This window comes from Microplitis mediator, chromosome 1 (assembly GCF_029852145.1).
Source record: "Microplitis mediator isolate UGA2020A chromosome 1, iyMicMedi2.1, whole genome shotgun sequence".
Lineage (NCBI taxonomy): Eukaryota > Metazoa > Arthropoda > Insecta > Hymenoptera > Braconidae > Microplitis > Microplitis mediator.
In genome coordinates this window covers 24,062,719-24,086,108 of record NC_079969.1, presented here as the reverse complement: position 1 = coordinate 24,086,108, position 23,390 = coordinate 24,062,719, and the positions used below count along the sequence as shown (strand labels likewise).

At 29.6% G+C, this 23,390-nt stretch overlaps 3 protein-coding genes across 8 annotated transcripts in view; 2 read left to right on the top strand and 1 right to left on the bottom strand.

The window, feature by feature from the left end:
- Positions 1-23,390, top strand: part of LOC130668778 (kin of IRRE-like protein 3) — a 289,972-nt gene that overhangs the window by 138,687 nt on the left and 127,895 nt on the right. The gene's annotated exons all lie outside the window — the stretch shown is intronic.
- Positions 18,141-22,318, bottom strand: LOC130672187 (uncharacterized). The gene is made up of 2 exons (XM_057476986.1): positions 21,397-22,318; positions 18,141-18,595 (listed from the first exon to the last, which is right to left on the bottom strand). The coding sequence occupies exons 1-2, from the start codon at positions 22,226-22,228 to the stop codon at positions 18,156-18,158; spliced, it is 1,272 nt and encodes a 423-aa protein (XP_057332969.1). The 5' UTR covers positions 22,229-22,318; the 3' UTR covers positions 18,141-18,155.
- LOC130666820 (uncharacterized) lies at positions 18,905-21,327 on the top strand. Of its 2 annotated transcripts, none has more exons than XM_057469196.1 (2): positions 18,905-20,506; positions 20,607-20,729. In XM_057469196.1, exons 1-2 carry the CDS (start codon positions 19,049-19,051, stop codon positions 20,670-20,672), a joined length of 1,524 nt encoding a protein of 507 aa, XP_057325179.1. In that variant the 5' UTR covers positions 18,905-19,048; the 3' UTR covers positions 20,673-20,729. The 2 variants fall into 2 exon arrangements, with proteins under 2 accessions (XP_057325179.1, XP_057324468.1); XM_057468485.1 differs by adding an exon at positions 21,163-21,327 and having other exon boundaries at positions 18,933-20,799.

The window sequence follows — 23,390 nt, the reverse complement described above, 5'->3', positions numbered from 1 at the left end:
TTTCGTATAAAAATAAAACGAATTTTTTTGAAGCCCAAGGGAATTCTAGTTTTTGTAAAAAAAAACTTTTTCAAAATTGTATTGACAATTACAATTCTTTTTTCTAAAAATGTAAAAAAAATACAATCATTACTGTTTAATTTTTTTATTAAAATATTTTCAGTATTTCGGTTTTCACTATAATAATTTTTTTTTTTTATTACTCATTAATGTGTTAATTACAGAATTTGACAATTACTAAAAAAAAATATGGAAATCGGTTAAACTTGCGGGCTAGCCTTTAATTTTCCCGCGGTTTTCAAGCTCTTGTTATTTGTTCATTGACTCAAACAATGAACGTATTAAGTTAAAAGTTTTTGCGTGAATAACAACAGTATTATTTTTCATGCTACCATGAATAAACATTTAACCTGTACCAAATGATTATTATTAAATAAACTTCTATAGCGAACGTATTAGGTATCATAAATGTAAAATACCTCGTTCCATTAGAGTCAATTAAATTAATTTTAAATTGCTATGATTTTTTTTTTAATTTCATCCATTCGCTAATTATTTATCAGAGTTTATTTAAAATATCGTAATAAAATTATTAACATAATCAACTTTACTATTCATAAATTTAAATTCGATAAAATTAATTTTAAAGTTTAAATAATTTAATTAAAAAAATTGAATATCAGCTTGATATTAAATTTATACAGTAATTTGATAAATTGAAATAGAGTTGATTACTGCATTCGCGTATGTTCTTATTATGTATAAAATTACATTACGAATATGTGGATTACGTATATAAAATTTAATTACATAAAAAATGTTGAAATAATATCCAGAATGGGAATAAAATCATGATAAATCTTGAGATAATATTTTTCTCTTACACTCGCACTCTTACTATTCCAGTCTGGGTGATGATGTCGTTCTGTTCTCGTCTTACAAATCTCGATTAGAAATCCGTATGAGTCGACAGTCGACAGGTGCTCGGAATGACGTCACGTAAACCAAGCAGAGCGTCAGCATCTCTCGCTTCCATCTCCTTCCCCAGACGTTTACTCAGCGTAGCGCATGCAAAGCACCAAGGGATTTATCCTGGCGATTAGTAGGGAATGTTCAAGTGAATTTTATTCTATTAAAATAACCCTTCATACTCATCTTTAGAGTATCTTTATATACACTTTATAATTCAATATGTTATATATTTCAATATTTAAAATGAATTTTTATTATTTCAATTGAAAATCAAAAGTATCAAGATTATGCACTGTAAAAAGAGCGGTGTTAAACATAGACTCAATTTAACACCACGCGGTGTTGAAACGAAGTAACACCAGTGTTATTTTCACACCGCTTTTGGTGTTGAAATTTAACACCGAAAATTTTAACGCCTACACCGCTTGGACTTACCCCGGTTTCTTTTACATTGTAGATCAATTTCATCAAGTCTCAAAAAAAAAAATTTACTTTAAAATGACACAGTCTAATGTATCTACATACATTTTAAACTGGTCTTCCTTTAATCAAAATTCTCGTACTATTTTAAATGCAGTAGTAGTAGTAAATGACCGGACACGTCCAGTAGTTCCGTTCGAGTTTCGGACGACACGGGAGTAAAATTAAATAGCAAACTATATATAATATAATGCACTATATATATTATAAGGTATACTTTATTCAAACTGTACTAAACTATAGTACACTCAATATATAATACTATAGTGACCCCGTGGAGACCTCGCGACCCTCGCGTGTAAAAGCCATAACTAAGCTTGCGGATATTCCCTGGGAAAGTAGTGGATGTCCCGAGGTTCATGCATGAACTGTTACTCTTCGTACATAACTATATACGAATTCATGTACATATATATTTATTAATACATATATTCATTGTCCCCACCCTCAGACACCTCAAAATGCTCCCATCGGAAACCACATCGCCATTACAAACCCGTAGCGAATGAACACGCGGTACATTTGGGCCTGTGTAAAATTTTGGTATATTCAAAATCCCCACAGGATGATTAATTATTTATCGACATTTACCACAATCGATACTTATGGTATACTAACCGGCATGAGTTATATAAATATGCCATCAAATTATCAGTTATTATATATTTATATATATACTATTTTAAACTACATTTATTTTGTATTATATATTTTGGGCTTTCAAAACGTGATTTTGTTTTTCGTGGTGTCAGTATGTTATATAACAAATAATGTGGAAATAAAAAACATGACGTTTTTTGACAAGAGGAATAAAAAAATTAAAAATGTTGATGAAAGTGATGACAATTCCTGAAATTCTGTTGAATTAGATGTAAATTTCATTACCAACCCAAAGAGTGTCATAAATAGGTAAAAGCGAACAGACAAGTATAAAATAACTGCGCAATTATGCGTACGTGATTCGCGGATATCTATCGTTGGTCTCGCGTGTGTATCTCTAAATTTCGAGTACGAGTTAGTAGTCTATGATTTTAATCTACTGCAATCGAAGCTCTCTCATCATGGTTAACAATCGTACACGTTCACTCCTTTTTTTAATGTTAATTTAAACAATTAATTATTCACGTAATTTGTTAAGTTATCTTTCGATTCTATTGTTACTTAATTAATCAAAAATTTTTGCATATTATATTACAAGTTTCTGTAATTTTAATTATAAAAAATATTATAATTTTTGTACACAAATTGAACATTATCCGATTTTTCGATTCAATAGATACCTACTATGATACCTTGATTGAAATCTACTCAGATCCATGTAGATTTTCGATCTAAAAATTTTGTTTTCCTCTCAAATTCTTCAATCCCTTTTAAAATCAAAATTTTGATTCTATACAGAATGTTAAAAAAAAAGATTTAAAAATCAACGATTTTTGACCTTATCAAAACTGTTCAAATACGAAAGGCTCAGGTTTCTGATCAGGTCAGAAAGGTAAAAATTTTTTGTATTTCTAAATTTTTTTTAATTTTTCAAAATAACCAACTAAAAGTTTAGAACTGTCTCAAATTTAGAAGCTTTCTCTAATGCATCTTTATAGAAAACTTTGTTTTACATGAGTAGGGAAAGAATCGATTAAACTGAAATAACTTTAATTTAAATTAAGAACAATAATACCATTACTTCTGATAGCGAATCTATACAATGATCGCAAATGCATAAAGGATTTCCTATTTTAGCACATGATTAATGTGCCCAACCTATGCATAGGCATTTGATATATGGGCATGTTTATATTGAAACAGAGTATAGAGGAAGTGCCTCAACCATAACGGGATATTTGTAACAGTTATGACCATAACAAAAGTAATAGAGATGGAATATAAAAGCTTTTTGCTTTTTTCAATTTGTGATCCTATTATTACCGAGAATTTAAAGTTGTCATGACTTTATTTGTCACTCAATCATTAAAGTAATTTCTGTATCAATTAAATTTTTCTAATCAGATAATTGATCAGTTATTAATTAACATATATAATTATCATGATTATTAAATTAAATTAGTTTAATTAAAGATACATGACTATTGTACAGGAATGAATGTAAATGACATAATATACGTCAGAAAATTTGTAACACACTAGACACTATTATTATTCCATTAGTTGCATAGCAGTAGCAGATGTAGTTTTACCACAATGATAGTTATAAATATATAGATATATAAAATATACCAACAATATAGTTTGAATGACATAAACAATATTTTTTGCTTCAATTTTGTCTACCGCATGATACCCTCGTAAAAATAAAATAAAACTATGAACTCATTGATAACGATAGTGGACATAACATTGAAGCTTGCGATCGTTTTTCGATTAATTTTTTTTTTTGCGTAACTGTACGGGTAATCTGCGAGGACAAGTTTTCATTTTAAAACGTAATCGACGTAAAAAGTATTGTATTCAAAAATATGTGTATTATTAGTGTTACCTTTTTTAACATTCAATGCTTCGATGTAAATTAAAAAATTAGGCTGTGCAATATTACTAAAAACAATAATAAGAAGCATAATATTTATACTAATATGGTATAATGGTATACAAATAATTACAAGAACAACAAATATTATAGCATCAAAAATGAAATTTTTTTTTACAATCTATTTCTTTACGTAAGTAGCTTGTGGCCACGAACTGACATAGTTCATGCACGACCAACGTTCGGTTAACCTCGGTACTTAACCGCGAGGTCACACGATTTGATCGTCAGATCGGCTCGCGGCCAACGACGAAATTAGAAAGCTCTTGGTAATTGCAGAGCCGTTTGCACGCTAACAGTAAATGCCCGAATGGGTCATATTGATGCCAACGAGATGCTCACAATCTTTCATTTTTTTGTATTGTTTTTTATTTTTATTTATACTCATACCTTTTTCGCATAAGTATAAACCCACAAATACATACATTCAATTTATCTAAGAATAAATTTTATTTAAAAAGTTTCTTGAATAGTTGAATCATTGATTATTCAGAAAAATAATATTGATAATATTGACAATTAAAAATAACTAGGTTTTAGTTTTATATCATACTCTCTTAAATTTCAAATAGTAAGAATAGTGTCTCTTCATTGTTTATTAGTGAAAAGTATGTCACTAATTCAAATAGCGGTATACTTTTTACTGGCAATAAGAGACTATTCACTGCCAAATAGTGATTGTTACGTGATATTCACGATTTCGTTTTTATAGAGTATATACTTAAAATTTTTTATAATTATTAAATAAAAATGAACAGTGAGTAATTAGAAAAAAAAAATATGCTTTGGAAATGAATTAGTAGTATAAAAAAAAAATTTATTGATTGACGAAATGTTATAATTCAAACAGAAATATTTACACAAGAGGTTTGTGAATAAAACGGGGAAAAGTAATAAAATATAATTGATAGAGAAAGGAAAATAAAATGATGACGTACGATAATCAAGTTAAATACTTTATCGAATCGCGTCAGTTTGACGTTTCATCTACGATCATCCCTCACCAGGGCCAGTTTTCTCGTCATGATCGACGTGACACGAGAACAGGTCGCTTCCTCTCTGTGCGTTGTCAATATTACACTGTGAACAAGAAAATAAAAAACAAATTTTTAACGATAACAAAAAAAAAATAAACGAATTATACATGACGTACAAATAAAATATATACACGCAATATATATTCAATTGATGGATTAAAAAATATTGGAAAAACGTAAAATCCGATGAGAATCGATTCAATCATCATTTTTTCGTATTGACACAAGAATATATATAAAAGGTATATATATATTTATATGGGTGTATAAAATAATGAAAATTGTTATATACTCACTATAAATCCTATAGCTCACAGTTGATACGATAAAATTTATGAATATATTGTACAAATATTTATTTTAAAAATTTTTATTCAGTTTAAATTCATAAAACATTTATGGCTATTTATTTTTTTAAATTAAATATTCAGGAGAATATTTCATAGCTTCAGCAAAAAAAATATTTCATTAGATTAGATATAAATTTTTTTTTATTTTCAATCTAAATGATTCATTTTAATTAATTCAAAATATTAATAAATATTTTATTAGCGAATTTCACCTATTGGGTGTTTATTTTTTTTATCAAAAAATAAATAATTAAATACATCCTTGTACATAATTAACTACAGCTGTTCTTATTAACAATTCATATAATTTAATTTTTAACTTATATGCAGAAAATTCGATAGTAAAAATTACCCAAAAATTTTAGGTAACAGTAAAAAATCTGAAAACCGCCCGACCCTGCGGGCCAACCCCAAAACTTCCTCCTGTTTCCGACCTCAGGGAGCTCGGAAACATTATTACTTGTAAATTTTTGAGCTCGAAGAGTTCAAAAATTTTTTAGGCCGATGAACCATACCTTCACCGAAATATTATAATTTTTGTCCGACGATATCTTTGGAACGACTAAATCGATTTGAACGTTTTGGGTGGCAATCGAAAGGGCTCAACAAGACTTAAAACTGATTACATGTTGAGGTGAATTGGGCATGTGGTTTATAAGTTATACGCAAAAAACCAAAAACAAAAAAAATTTATAATTTTTATTCTTCGTATAACTTATAAACTACATGACCGATTCACCCCAAAATCTAATAAGTTTTGGCGAGCTCTTTCGATTGCTACCAAGAACGTTCAAATCGGTTCATTCGTTCCAAAGATATCGTCGGACAAAAAAAAGTTCACACACACACACATACACACGGATGTCCATCCAAGAATAGTCAGAATAGCTTCCTAGGACCTCAAAACGTTGACATCTGATAGAAATTCGATTTTCGAAAATCGGACCGAAACAAATAACTTCCCTTTTTTTGAAAATTTGCAATTTTCTTGGCGGGAAGTTAAAAATATCATTGATCTTTGCTCGGGTTTTTGTTATCTAGGATTTTTTAAATATATTTAAACAAATAAAAATTAATTAATAATAAACAAGCACTCAAGTTTAATTGTCATTACCAATTGAAAATATTCAATGTAAAAAAAATTAAGGGTGTTTATAACGGTTATATTAATTTATTTTATGACATAAAATTATCATTTGTCAATCGACAAATTTGTTAATAAAATGTTTGTTGAAGCTTTTTAATTAAATTACCCACTGAGCACTAGTGATATAATAATATTCGTTAAAGTAAGTAGTACTTATGTGATCAAAGGTAACAAATACTTGAATGATTATTATAGTTCTTAATTATAATCAAATTATCAGAATGAACAAGAGTAAGCACTCAACATAATATTCAATGAGTGGACTAAAAACCCTTTCAACTGTAAATTTATTAAGTGAAAAATTATTAAATTGAGAGTTTCAAGTATCCCATAGCACATTGACTGCTTTACACATATATACTATCTGTATGTAAAACTATGTACCTACAAGTTATCGATGCAAAAATGACAAAAATGTTGACTGAGAAATAAAAAAAAAAACAAAATAATAAATTAACTGGCTGGTAAATTGTGAATCTAGGCTGTCTGTTGTGATTCACGAGAATTTTCAACCTTCTCACATCTACGGTTTCTACATCACACACATGTGCATATATATACATATATATGACGAGATAATATGGAATATGAGCATACATCCGAAATAACTCGATCGATCATCAGTTCGTGTTTCGCATCGTTCAAAGCTCATTGAAACATCCGGCCACGATGATAATTACTACTCAAACGAATACAAAAGAACCATCAAAGCTTCAATAACTCATAGTTTAAAACAGCCTGTATCATATTTTAACGTTGATAAAATGTTCTATAGATGATGACAAAAACTATGCACTTTACTATAATTTATGTTTCATGCATACTGTCGTTGGGAAAATTAATTAATATCTACAAAGGGATTGTTAAAAAAATCATTATTCATGTAATCGAAATTTAATAACGTATAAACAAATTTTTATTGCATTAAAACTGATTTAATTTTTATTATATTTAACTGTCCCAATTAAAAAATGTAAACTCATTTTCAGATATAATTAAAATTTAATGAATTATGGTAATAATGGAGGCGGGGATTTACTTAGTTTGACCTGTAGGGAATTTTAATTTGGTTGTGACGTTTGATTTTTATTTTTATTCAATAGAAAACATTTGTTTCCGCTTAAAAAAATTTTTTCGTTATATTTAAGTCAATAGTTTAGTCATGATCTGATTTTAAATTTTAGAATCAATAAACCAGTCAGTATTCAATTGACTTAAAGTTTCAACTTACTATAAAATTCAAATTGATCTAGTGATTTAAAAGATATCGTCAGATGAAACTTTCATCACACGTGCATATTTGTATTCATGCATACCCTAAAATTATCATGGAAAATTTCTATTACTTCTCAACTGAGCAAAAAGCAAAAACTATTTACTAAGAAATTTGATTAATTTAAGAATTGATTTTATTGATAACCATCAATAAAATATATTTTTGTATTCGTTAATACTGAAAATCGTCGTATTTAAATTAGTAACAAATTTCTTTGTTTTTTAAAATTAATAGCAGTAATCATCGACATTTTTTAATTACGAGTACACGGAGTAAAAAATGACTATTTTAGATAAACCAAATAAGTCATCATATATAAATCAAAAATTAAATAACTTATTAATATCCAAGAAAATTTAATAAATTTTAGGTGAATGGTCCATCGAAATATCTACTTATCAAACGACTTGACATGAATAGTGTATTGTTTTTCTATGTGTATTTGAATTCGTAGGGTTCTGTGATTGCATTTCACCATGGCATCCTTAAATCTTTTTCAACCTGATTTCAGTGATTTAATAGTTCCTTTTGGAGCTCAATGGAGACTAAGATAATGACGAGGACGACAACATCTTCAGAAACCACACCCAGTGCTTTTCACAAAGACCGATTCTCCTTGCCAAGCTCTTACTATAAATTCTATTACATTACTTTGACTATCTAACATTCCTTCTCTCGTTTGACTTTCCAAGTTTCTCTTGCCGCCGTTCACTAAACTTGTTTGTCCATTACCTAATGTTCAAACAACCCTTATTTGTTTATTTATCTATATTTTTATTCAACAATTTAGTTTTTTTTTTGTTACTAAAAAATACCGTCTTGAATATTTTTATTTTCAACTTTAATGACAAAATCATATTATTCAATATCGCTACTAAAAAAAAAAATTAATAATTTATTTTGATATGATAATTATAAAATTCTTTGCTAATTAACTTAAATTTCAAATCTGTAAACCTGTAGGTGCAGAATTAGAGAATATTGATCTAATTTAATTTTTTTTTAAATGGACTCAGTTTTAATTTGAGGTGGATATTTTTTGTGCTCCTGCTACTCGGTAGAATTCGAAACAGTCGAATAAATTTTTTAATAAATAAAAGAACAAATGAAAAGTTTTGAATTTTTTATGTTTCTATTTACATCTTAAGGTAACAAAGAGTCATTTTCTTTACGTGTATGGTAATTATCACCGTCAACGCGCTTGAGGTGTGCAACTAAAAAATTCAATATTTATATAGAATCGAGAATATTTGTTTTCGAAAGAGAAATTGTACTAAAATAATAATTGCTATTTAAGTTTAAACGAAAGTTGTAATATTTAACTATAACTTATAACTTATTGCAGTACAAGTAGTTAAAGTTGTTTAAGTACCAAATAGCTTTCATGTTATGTATGAGAAGCAATAAAGTTGACGCATGTCATCTCAATGAGAAGAGAAGCTTGTGTCTACGTGAGATACACATCGTTGTTCACATCCAAAGTCGCTCGTTCACAAAGTGATTGAACTATAAACTAAACTTCTAAGTTGAAATAAATTACTCACGTTACTTTGATTCACTATTACGATTACAACAAATTGATTTTCGATTTAAATTAATTTGATTATAAGTGAAAAGGTCAGACTTAATAGAGTACCCAAGACTTGAGTTAAAGGAAAAATCTTCATTTTGTTTCATTTCAAATTGAGTTCCTTTTTCGTGATAAATTTTAGTTAGGCTTAATTTTTAATTTGAAAAAATAAGATTAATTTTCAATTGTCAAAAAAAATGATATATTCAATTGGACTGATCAATAACAAAAAAAACATTCACTAAATTTTAGAAGGTAAACGTTTTGCCAGGTCTTACTTTACATGTTTTTACTTGGTTTTAAATTTGGTTCGTGTTGTTGGTAATCAAATGCCATTTGTTTATTCAATTCAAAAATCATAAATTATAATTTGCAAACTAGAATAGATCATGTATTCTAAAAAAGTCTAACCTTAACACACCTACTAGTTTTTTAAAGTTTCATGAATCTATGGATATCATCCATCTTCATTCAATATAAATATATGTCTCTCAGAAAACTATAGTTTTTCCAGTGAAAAATTGATAAGTAAGGATAAGAGAAAAACCAAGTTATAAAAACATTTTATATCTCTTTTATAATATCATATCGAGTTTTAATCCGATCTTTATACTTCTCATCTATCTTATTGATCATATAACAGAAAAAATGACATTAATCTCATCTTACAAGATATACCTTCTACCTGAAATGATCTGATAAAAAATCACATTAAATATTACACTATTTCTTGAATTTACAAATATTACCAATAATTAATCAGTAGAAAATTCTCTACACGGAAAGAAAATTATGATTACCGTTCTTAGTACGTTTATGAAATATCAACTCATAACTTTACGATAATAGTTATTCGGAAGTACGGGATATACACCCATGATTATGGGAAAGTTTCCACAACTAAGGTAATGATTACCATAGTCGTATGATAATAATTACTGTGATAGTATGGCAAATATTACTTTAATTTTATGGTAATGGTTCCTACTACTTGAGGAATTTCTAAATGTTATGGTAATAATTACCATAATATCATGGTAAATATTACTATAATATTATAGTATCTTCACCATAAATTACAGGAATCATCACCATAATATTGTGGTAACTTTACCATAAATGATGGGAATCATTACCTTAATATATGGTAACATTTACCATAGTATGTGGAAACAGTTACCATTTTAGCATGGAAATGATTAATGACATAGGAATTATTACCATGATTTTATAGGAACTATTCCGATATAGTATAGGAATAAAACCCACATAGATAGGAATGGTTACCACAATTTGTATGGTTGCCATTCTTATAATCGAACCTTCCATAACTTGAGTATAAAACTAAAAAATCAATTAATTTAAAAAAAAATTAAACTAAATAGTTCATTATTTTTATTTTCATTCTACTTTTTTTTCATTTATTTTTTATTGAAAGTCTATACATCTCTTTTGTGATCGCGTGAGTGAACTCTCGTGTCCAATAGTATATGTTTTTCGCACAAGTGCAGCGATTCGTTTCACCGGTTCACAACAATGTATATCTATATATTTATATGGTCATATACAGTATAGAGTAGCCAACAATTCAGTATACAGGGTATGCAGTACACGCAATACGCGAATGTTTTGTGTGTCAGTAATATTCTATACTGTAGTATGTAGCTTGAGTATAGTGTAGTACCAAAAAAGAATAGGAAGGAAGTGGAAAAAAGCTCAAGGAACACGCGAATCATGGCTTGAGTTTTTTGCTCAACAAAAAACTACAATAAATAAATACTTGAACATTTATCTTTACACTGTTAAAATTTTTTTTAATTTCGTAATGCGTTATGATGAGGAAATATTTTTAATTTATTTAAATAATACGCGTATTTACTAAATTGTTATTCTAGTTTTTTTTTTATTTTCTATATGAAATTAAATTGGCTATTAGTATTGCATATGACATTTGTTGTGTATTTTAGATTTCATAATTATGAAAATAATTATCGCGATTTCTCACAATTCTAATTTGAAAATTTATCATTAATTAAAAAATTAATTTTTTTTTGCGGCTTCGCTTCGGCCAAAAATTACATTTGATCTGAGACATTTCTTACTTTAGTGCCCTAGGTGTGTAATATACTATTTTTTACCATATCTACGCTGAAAGTTGAAAATATTGTCATGTTTAAAGCGAAGAAAGACGTTCCGTCCTTTTAAGAGAAAACACATGATAAAAATTGGCGCATGCGCCAATCTTCCCGTGAACAGAGCTAAAAATTTAAACTTTCAGATTTGTTGAAACATACTCTTCTCGGAAATTAGGACGTCCCAGCCCGCGTTTTTTCCACCGGACAAATATACGCCTGGCTTGGAGTGCCCGACTTTGCTTCCTGTGTATGTAATATACTATTTTTTTAAACTAATTTTCGAGACATTCCATCGTACGATAGTGTACTGAAACAAGCAGAATTTTAAACAAGTATGATTTATCGAGTAGTAAATCATTTGATCCTTTTCTGAGGCAGAAAACTTTCAGTTTCTGCTTGTTTACTTAGTTTCAGTTTATTTCAGTCTTGTCAAATAGTTTGTTGCACACATGGAAATGAAACTATGACATATAACTCACGTGTGTAATTATCTATCCGACTCGCAAATGAAAGTGGAAAATACGCGGATTGAGATGTTTCATGCCAACCTTCGTATGTGTGCATACTTTTCTGCACCTCATCAGTGGCGGATAGTTCTCATTTTTGCCATAGTTTGAAAAAAAAACTGCGCATGCGCGTCTTCAAATCTTTAATTTTATTTCGTTCATTTTTCTATCACAGGTAAGCAATTATTCCTTACCCTTTCACTTGAAAGAAGTTCAAACTTCCCACGCAAGCGTAGTAAAAATTGTATTTAGTTTTCATAAACCTAAAAGTAATCACCTCATTTTCATCAACCAAATAATTAGTGTTGAGTTAATATTGATAATATACCTATATACTTACAGTATATAGATATATTAGCTGTAATAATTTAATCCCAGATTAATAGAATCTCGGATTGAACAACCGGATTTGAGTTTAATATATAAATGCACTATTAATATTAAATTTGATCGATTCGACTGGTTCCAGACTTTTGAGCACTAAGCAGGTTTCAATGTGGGATAATTATAGAAAATAATTGTACCACATAATATATTGTCTAAGTAATCTGAATAATAAATTACGTATTAATATAGGATTTTAATTAAAGAATAGAGAAATTGGATAATAATCAATTATCAAATTAATTTTGTATATTTGTTTACTAAAAGAACATAAATTAGATATTAATAAATGCAATTGAATAAAACAACAAATAATTTGATGAATATTCTGCTCATACTTTTCACATAAACATACAGATGCATGATTTGCCGACATGACGTACGGATAAATTATTATATAGTAGTCATGTATTCAGTTAAATATACATATATCTTGTAATAACCACAAATAATGAATTATGAATGTATACATATATATATATATATATATATATATATATATATTATATTTATATTAATGTATTGGATAGTAGATGTGTGTGTTTAGATTCATATAGATATACGTATATATAGGTGTATGTAGGTGTATATATGTAGGTGTGAGTGGTATTATATATATATATATATATATATATATAATACCACAGAATAATTAATCGATACGCATAGTTAGTATATTATCATGCACCACAATTACCGTACACCTGACGATCACGCACTTAAAATTCGATTAATTTATCTTGATAATCACATCGACGTCACGCTATAGTACCTTTAAAATAAATAGTTATTTTATTTGTATTAAAAGAAAATTTATCTTACAAATTTATTAGTACCAAGAATAAATATCTGTTACATTTGAAAATGAATTGAATTTTTCAACTCAGTTATTTATTTTTTTTTAATTATTAGTACAACCATTTTTAAAAACATAGTACTACATACTATCATCAGTTAGTTTTTTATAATGTACAACAATTATCAATTAATCTCATGATTTCATAAATCATTTGCATGTATTTTTCTTTTTCAACAGAAACGCGTCATGTCGATTAATAATAGAAAAAAAAAATTAATATTTATCAATTTTTTTTTCATTTCGTATAGCAAAAAAAAAACAGATGACCATGAAAGTAACATATTATTACTGATCGCTTACAACACTTTTTAAAATATTTAAATTTAATCAAAACCGTAAAAATCAGCACCAAAGGAATGAAATTTATTTGTTTTATAATTTAATCGTACCATTTTTTTACATTATTGTTGGGACATAAAGAAGCAATTTTTCATCATTGTTGTCATACATCCGTATAAAAAATCCAAGAATCGAATTGTTGAAGAAATACAATGTGACGACGAGACAGTAACATTTGATCAATGGATGATAAGAGTCTTTCTGTAGGTAGCTTTTGATTGCACTATAAAGTACATTGATCATAGAAAACGCATTCATGCATTTTACTCATTCATAAATGTATTTCATTCCAGTCAGTGATTCTTTCAATTTTATTTAATTTTTTACTTCATTCGTATCAATTTTATTACACATTTATTTATTTATCTCTACTATAATAACTTTCTTTTTTAATTTCAAAATAAAAAAAAAAAAAATGTAAAAAAATTTTGGTCAGATCTTTTGGTATAAATTATTATTTTAAACCATGCAAATGCGAAATGTTCAGATAAAAAAGTAAACAGAGTAAGTGAGTGAGTGTATGTGAATGAGAGATAGAGATATTAGTTTAAACCCGATGAAAATGCAAATTTCACATTCAAATATACAATTGGACTAGTCGAATACGTATGACTATGAAATCGAATATAAAGCTGGCGGTGGTGCGATCAACGACACGTGTTACAGCTGCATCAGATGTTTCGCATTCTCGCAGCAGCCATATTGTATAGGGATACCGTATACGTAACCATTACACATAATATGTACAACAAAAGGAAGACATGATTGATGGGATTTTCTGAAGCCAAATTCACTCCATGTAATATCTTCATGTGTATCAACAATTTAATACTAAATCACAGTTTAAAAATTAATACTGTTGTTTGGTTTTAATAAATGCTTTATTCAATTTTAATAAAATTTTTTTTCCTTTTTATCATTTAAGTTTCAATTCCTTTCTGTTCCTCTCGATTTCTATGCGTATGTAGGAACTACTGCGCATTTTAGAAAATTTTCCTATATAATTGTAAAGAATTTTAGTAAGGAATTGTAAGGAACATCTACACATAAGATGCATACATAAATATACATAGACACAATGTATAACAAATGGATAACATCGGGTAGGAGACAGCGTAGCTCGTAGTGGGGGTCAAGATTGAAGGGAAATTTCGAGTTAATGGAATCCGACTTAATGGACTTCGCTTGTACAAAATTACATTGTAGCCCGCTATAGTCATGTGGATTAAAGTATCCAAAAGCTTTGGCTGCAACAGGAAGGTCTAGTGTTCGAGTCCGGGACACAGCCCTAGGCTATGATCGGGTGTAAAATATACACTAATGCAAAAAATTAAAGGAGCAGAAAAATTTTATAAATTTTTTAGTGATTTTTGGAAGGCTGTAACTTGGTGAAAAATGATCGTATCGAGATTTTAAAAAAAGCATTTTACAGCTTGAAATCTCTAGTTTAGGTGCATTTTTTTCAAAATTTTTTAAAAGCTCCGGTTATTACGCAAACATGAGAAATACCGCGAGACAAAAAATTTCTAAATTTTTTTTTTTTCCGAAGAGCCCACGGACCGCAGAAAAAGTCTTTTAACTAAACGAATGCATAGTTCGTTTAGCAAATTTATTCAGCTCCAATTTGTTTTTTTTTTTTTAACCTCGTAGGACGATTTGTCGCAGAGATATCAGCCTTCAAACAGAAAATGATCCTTTTGGCTTTGATCATCGATATTTCAGGTACCAATGATCGCACAGAAAGTTGAAGGGCGGCGGTGAAAACTCGAATAAATTCCCTATAAAAATTTTTTTTATTTTTGACATTCATCAGAAGTAAGTACAAAAAAATGACTTTTTTTGGTTTTTTAGTAAATCAACCGCTACTCTGCAAATATCGATAAAAAAAATAATGTTGCCTGGGACTTTTTTAGCTTAATGTACCCCCAAGACCCCTGTAAATTTTTAAATTGATCTATCGAACCGTTTTTTGGGAATCATCGATCAAAGTTTAGCTAAACAATTAAAGGAGCAAGTTTTGTTCCTTTAATTGTGTAATCATAATCAAAATGAAAAAATTTTCTTTTTTCGGCTTTTCTCAAATTTTTGCGTTGGTAACTCAGCAAATGCAAGGAAATCACAAAAAAAATGAAATATTTCCAAAAAATGTCAAAAAAAATCAAAGAAAAAAAAAATTGAAACTTGTTTTTTGTGTTCTAAATTTTTTCTTTGAGATTTTTGACATGATCGGGTGTAAAATATATAATATGGTAAAAGGCAAATAAAGCTGAACCTGTAAGGAACAACCTAAACAATATTCAGTAAATATCTAAGTAACGAACAAATTTATTATATATTAATAGTTAGAGGCTTTTATTACATAATTTTTGAAAGTTTAGTAATTTTTAATTACAGTGACAATCAGTTTTTCATTGATGTTTTTTGACGCATTTTAGATATATTTTATAATACACTACTTAAAAAAAAAACAGTTTTTACTTATGACAGAAACTCTGGGAGTACTTCAGACTATTATATTAACAACAACTCGTATGAAATAATTATTTGTAATATTTGTTTTAATCGCCCACTTAACTGTCGTAGTTTCATAATTGTGTTGAGTCTTTTATCCATGTTTAAATATTATTCTCGGTAGTTAATACGCCACTTATAAATTAAATACGTGAGGTAAATTAAAATTAAATTTATTGCTTGCATAAATGACTATAATTTAACTGAAAAATAAAAATATATATTTTTAAAAAAATTTGAAAGATATAAATATTAAAAAAATAAAAATCCATATTCATGATATAAAATTCACGATAAAACGTGTTGCTTGCCAATAAATAATAAAAACTATTTTGTATAAAAAGTATTATAGTATAATATATTAGGAAAAATATTACTGATACAAGACAAGGATTTTGAAATACTTTTTTAAAATAAAATTTTATTAAAGAAGGAACATAGCAGAAACAAATACAAATATATGTATTTTTTCAGTGGTTTGAATTTAAAAAATTAAGGAATAAATTTAATGTATATAGAACAAGTATGTGGAAGGTTGTTTATTTTCGAAATTAAATTGAATTGCCCCATAACTTGCCGGTCTATTAGCCCTGGGGATCGAGGCTAGTTTACTCATAAATCTCTCGAGTATCGGATAGGGTGGTTGCCATTGGGGGGAAGGTGGCGCCGCGGCGAGCCAGCATGAACTCGCGGTAGATGTGGATGTCGGGGACGTGGTGAATACAGAGAAATAGGAGGAGAAGGTGGTCGTGGTTGTGGAGGAGGTAGAGAAAGAGGAAGTGGATGAAGAGGAGGAGAGGGTGCTTTCGATTTCCCGACAATGCGTCCGGAAGCTCCCAGGAAATACATGGGCGTGGTACTGAGATAAATGTACTCTCGAATTTGCATACTTACTTCTCTTGTCGACTACTGGCCATGACCTGCGACAATGACTGCCTGTCGTCGACTCTGTTGTATTCTATTTCTATAAGCTAACACTTTGAATAAAAAAAAATCGGTCTGTCAGTTGACCCTGCGGGCCAGCCCCAAAACTTCCCGCTGTTTTCGAGCTCGCTGAACTCGAAAACATTATTGTGAATATATTTTCGAGCTCTTCGAGCTCGCAAATACTTTTGTATGCCATTGTTTTGTAAAAAACCATTTTTTAGCATTTCTTTCTTCCACGATATCTCGCGAACGAATTAACCGATTTCGATGGTTGAGGTGGCAATCGACGCGTTTTATCAAGTTCTGAAGCTGATCAAATTTTGAAATTGATTTATTTAGCCGTTTTTGAGAAATTTCAAAAAAACCAAGGAAAAATTTTTTTTTGAATTCTTTCGTCAACGGTTTCTCTTGAACGAATAAACCGATTTTGATGGTTGAGGTGGCATTCGACGCGGCTTATAGAGTTTCAGAGCTGATTAGATTTTGGAATCAATCCATCGAGCAAATTAAAAGTTATCCAAATAAAACATTTTCGAAAAAATTTTATTTTTGAAATATCTCTGAACGCACCCTACCGATTAAGTTCAAATTTCTACGGCCTCAAGACATTAACAAGCCGCGTCGAATGACACCTCAACGATCAAAATCGGTTCATCCGTTCAAGAGTTATGAATATTTACATACATACATACGTACGTACGTACACACATACATACACTCGGACATCATCGTGAAATTAGTCAGGATAGCTTCCTAGGACCTCGAAACGTCGACATCTGATGGAAATTCGATTTTCGTAAATCGGACCGAAACCAATAACTTCCCGAATTTTTGAAAATTTACAATTTTCTTAGCGGGAAGTTAAAAAAAAAATAAATAAATTAAGGGTTCGATTCATTTTTTTTTCTTATAAATTCATGATTCTATGATTTTTTATATTTAATAAACTCATTAAGTTTATCATTTTAATAAAGAAGTTATTTATTAAGTGAAGATCTGGCAAAATTTTTTTTTTTTTTACTTTGCTTTTTGACAAATTATTAACCACCGATCGGTAAACGGTCTTTAGGGTATGCTTTGCAGAAATGATAAGGCGCGATAACCAGGCATGCGTTGAATAAAATCATAAAATAATGTGATTTAAACAACCGGTATCTTTTAACTCTAATAACATATCAGCAAACATAGCTGACATAGCATCACCACCCGCCCATGTAATCGTTGTTAAATCTTTATTATCCTTGGAACTAGCAGTTGCGATTGTAGAAGCTGTAGTATCATTGTTTTTATCTGGGTCATCACCAAAACCGTATAAAACCGGTAAAAAGTATAATGCAACAATAAAACCGTAAGCAGCACGTCGCTTATAATCCTCGAGCATCTTTTCAAATGAGTATCGGCTCAGGTCAATTAACTCAGCTTTAGTAAGATAATCCAGTAGTGCGTCGTGATAAGCCAGAAATATCTTATCGAATCTATTCTTTCTGTCTTCTGAGGTGCAATTTAAGTAAAGCAACGTCGAGAGGTCAATTGATGGGGATGCGTATCTTATCATACCAAAGTCTATTAAGGGGTTAGGGGTAGTCAGAATTTTCAAAAAATCGATTTTTTTTTTTTTGCATTTTCTTAAAGTATAATATTTTAAAAATATTGTGTGAAAATTTGAAGTGAATCCGACAAATTCTTTTCGAGTTATTTAACAATGACCAAAGGACGCTCGGGTGCTACGTGGCATTCGAGAGCAGGTAGCTAGAAACAGCTGCAAGCAACCGACCTTTCGGGTTTCATTGTCATGAATATCTCCCCATTTTAATGTATTTATAATTATATATATATATATATATATATATATATATATATATATATATATATATATCCTTCTACATATATTCACAATTTGTAGGTAGTACAAGAACTGAAAAATAATTTTTGGTTGCCAGTATACCTGTAGTCGTTGCACTGATCAGTCGATAGTTTTGTGATAAATTATTTCTCAAGTGAATTAAATTATTAACCATGGGACGTGATTCTAGAAAGGTTTCAAGAGAACTTCGGAGTTCTGAAAAAATTAATAAGTCGCGTTCAGTCAAAAGAAAGAATGTTTTTAATCCGAAAACAGCCGAACGTGATGAAAGTATTCAGAGTACATCTTCTAAAAAATTAAAACAAAACACTGAAGATGATGTACCTGAAGACAGCAGTACTGAATTTCGAATAATAAATTTTATTCAGGTATTCACTGCAATTTCTGCTCTTATAAAATGTAAAAAATGTGATGGAAATGTAGTGTTTCAAACAGCAAGTACACGTGGGCTGGGATTCAAAATTGTAGTTGCATGTAATAACTGTGGAAATGAATATATTCCTTCCTGTTCTTTCGTTGGGCATTCTTATGAAATAAACAGACGTTTCATTTTTGTAATGAGAATACTAGGAATAGGATACGAAGGATTGTGCAAGTTTTGCGGCCTGATGGACATGCCGTCTTTTTTAGATAAATCTACGCATACAATTTTACTGAAACAGATTTTGAATTGTAGTAAAGCCGTCGCAGAAACCTTCATGACGAAAGCTGTGAATGAAGAAAAGCAAGCAATGCCAACAACTGAAAATGAAGATATAAATCATCTAACTGTATCGGGAGATGGAACCTGGCAAAAACGGGGATATACATCGTCATTTGGAGTTTCTTCTATAATTGGCTATTTTACTGGAAAGATTCTTGACATAAACATTAAAAGTGCATATTGTAAGCTATGTGAGTATTGGAAAAAAAAAACAAATACTGTTGAGTTCGAGGAATGGTATCAATCGCATGAAGATGTGTGTTCTGCTAATCATCAAGGGTCTTCTGGGAAAATGGAGGTGGATGCGATGGTCGAAATGTTTTCGTATTCTGAAACTAAATATGGAGTTAAGTATGCCAACTATATTGGTGATGGTGACTCCAAGACCTATTCAGGAATTATAAAATCAGATCCTTACGAAAATACAACTGTAAATAAAAAGGAATGTATAGGGCATGTCCAAAAGCGGATGGGGAGTCGATTACGTACGCTGAAGAGTAAACAAAAAGGTCTTGGTGGTCGAGGTAAGCTCACAGGAAAATTAATAGACAAACTAACTGTGTACTATGGTTTAGCAATACGCCGGCATTGTGATTCTATTGAAAATATGAAATCTGCTATAATGGCAACCTTTTATCACTACGGCTCGAGTGATGAAAAACCGAATCATGATATGTGTCCAAAAGGCGAAGAATCTTGGTGCTCTTACCAGCGCGCTGAAGCAAGAGGAGAGCTTGATACCTTTTCTCACGATTATTCTCCTTTACCTTCTGATGTTTTAAAAGCTATCAAGCCTATATACGAAGATCTTAGTAATGAAAATTTACTTTCAAGATGTGTAGGTGGATTCAATCAGAATAATAATGAAAGCTTTAACCAACTAGTATGGAAAATATGCCCAAAAACGGTAAATACTAGTTTTACTATCGTACAAATAGCTGCATACGTTGCTATGTGTATATTTAATGAGGGTATAAATTCATTATTAGTCTTGATGAATACACTAGGACTTAATTGTGGGCCTAATTCTCATCGGTATGCAGAAAGAATGGATGCTGCACGTATCAAAGTAGCAGATAAGCGCGCTAATGATAACACCCGAGAAGGTCGATTGCAACGTAGGCACCAGCAAATCGATATTTTGGAAGCTGCTATGTCGGCTGAAGAGCTATTATATGGTCCAGGAATAGATGACTCAGTGTAAGTTATTAAATAATTCTTATAATTCGACATAAATCCATAGCAAAACTTTAAATGCGTTTTTCTCAAAACTATGTTTTCTGAACTGGTGATCACTGTAACTTAAAAACTGCTCGGTAGATTTCAATAAAATTTATTGTACTTTTGAAATACATTAAAAACTCGTGCCTGATCGAAGGATTTTTTTTTTTTTTCAAAATTTCGATTTTTTTTTAACAATAAACTGTCGGTTTTTTTCTCGAAAATTTGAAAAAAATTTCCTGAGGCCGCCATTTTGTTAATTTCGAAAAAAAAAAAAAAGCTTCGATCAGGCACAAGATTATCTATTAATAAAACTAATTTTTCTTGTCCGATTGATTTTAGATGAATCTCCAAGGACTTATGATGATCACCGCAAAGGACTTCGGGAGGAACGGGCTCTACAAAAACAGCGATAACTTTTTGAATTATTAATTTTTTTTTTTGAAATTTTCGTGAAGTCAAATCGAAACGTGTTCTAATAAAGCTATGTTTTTATTTTTGTCAAATAAAGTAATTAACTACAAAAAAAAAATTATTGAAAATCATCATTTTTTCATACCCCTGAGTACCCCTAACCCCTTAACATTACCTCTAATCTTTTCTTTTCTTCTTCATCACCATTATCAACACCAGAATCATTACCATCGTCAGCAAAAGACAGCTCACGGAAAAGCATGTTGCTACGTGTGAAGTCCCCGTGACATAACACAGCTAGTGGTTCAACAGGTTTTATAGCATCAAGTATAATCATATTAAATGCGTCACTAAGATGATAATCCATTTTATTGCAAAAATTACTATCATAATTTATTTTACGTAACCACTCGACAGGTCTATTTCCAACTATTTTTATTTTATCTGCTAACCAATTACCTTCTATAAACCAACTTTCTTTAATATCACAAATAATTTTTTTAAATTTATCTGGATTACGTTCCTTGAATACATAATGCACTGCATGAAATCTTCCAAGTTCGCGTACAGCATTTATCACATAATGAAAAGGCATATTATACTCGGTGAGACACATTTTGAAACCTCTTTTTGTTACATTTTCTAAGACAATAACATTTTTACTTATGTCTTCTGCTGCCAAGCCATAAAAGAATTTTGGAACCACAACATTGTTTGAAAAATTATCATAAAAAATTATTTCATTGCGGAAAAGTTGGTTCAGATCAAACTGCGTCAAAAGATCTGATGAATTTGGAGGTATTTTAATCACTAAATTAAGTTTTTCGTTGTTTGTGAAAGTTATGTCAATAAAATGTACACTTGATAATGAAAATGTATCGTTAATTGATGGTTCCACGCATTTTACTTTATAGTTTTCTTTGTTCAATATTTCAAGTACTTTTGGTAGTATTTCTGTAGTGAACCGTTTTAGTAAACTTACTGTTGAACACATTTTTTATTTTTTTTTTTAAATATCTAAACCTGAATCATTTTAAAGTTTAAATTTACACAAGTGTGTTATGAAGGATAGTATAAAATTATTGTCACTGCTAATTTTGTTCAACTTATTTATTTACTTATTTTAAAAAAAATCGCAATGTTCATACAATATACAAATGTTATCTGATATGGCAATCAGTGTATTTATTATCTTTGTTTACACTAAAGATATTCTTTGTATTATATCTTATCTAATTTTTTATTTTCAATTATAATTATACTCGATAACGATCTTCAAGTAGCACGTAATCATTAATGATAATCAATAAAAATAAAAAAACGGTAAACGTCGTTATTGCATTGTATAAATTTGCGGTATAAATGTTAAGCGAGTGAATATATTTTTAGCTATCCATGCTTGTTGAAGTTGATTTCCCTCAAAGAGTAATTTTTATTTATATAAGTAATAAAAAGCTTAAGTAAAGTTTGTGTTTATTGGAATTTCCATTTTTTAGCAATGAAATGAAGAAACGAAAATATAGTTTCAGAGTAGTCAGTTTAGTTTCACATTATTTAGAACCAACACTGATACAAAATTTGAATCGATTGGTTCAATTTTAATATCACTTCTTTTCCATGTAAAATGTAAAGTCTTCTGACAGTGTCGTCGTCGGGAACGGTCGGAAATTTTTGGTTTGTATTGTTAATGTGTAGTAACGGCATGAAATCAGACTCGTCTTTGAAGAGTGAGGGTAAAATCGACGACGAATTACTTTCTGAGAGAACTTTATCACCTATAGTTACGTGATATATACTGGGCTTCACTTTCCGATTGACTTATGGGTTATAACTGCATTAACGCCTATACTCTACTAACATACTAAATAATAATAGAATATTTAGTACGCTAAATTTCGTGCAGAATACATTAAATATGAATTTGTATCAGTAGTGATACTAACCTGGTATCAATCTATTAAAAACCAGCACTGATACAGAATTTATAAGAGGGAGTTTTATTTTAGTATCACTTTTTTCCGGGTATGAACTGATCATAATAGGCGAATTGACGCTTAAGTGAAACACAATAGACTGATTGACGCCTAAACTCTCATAATTTACAGCTACATTAAAGCTCCTGTCCAACAATATTGTCGCATCACGTTATTATAGCT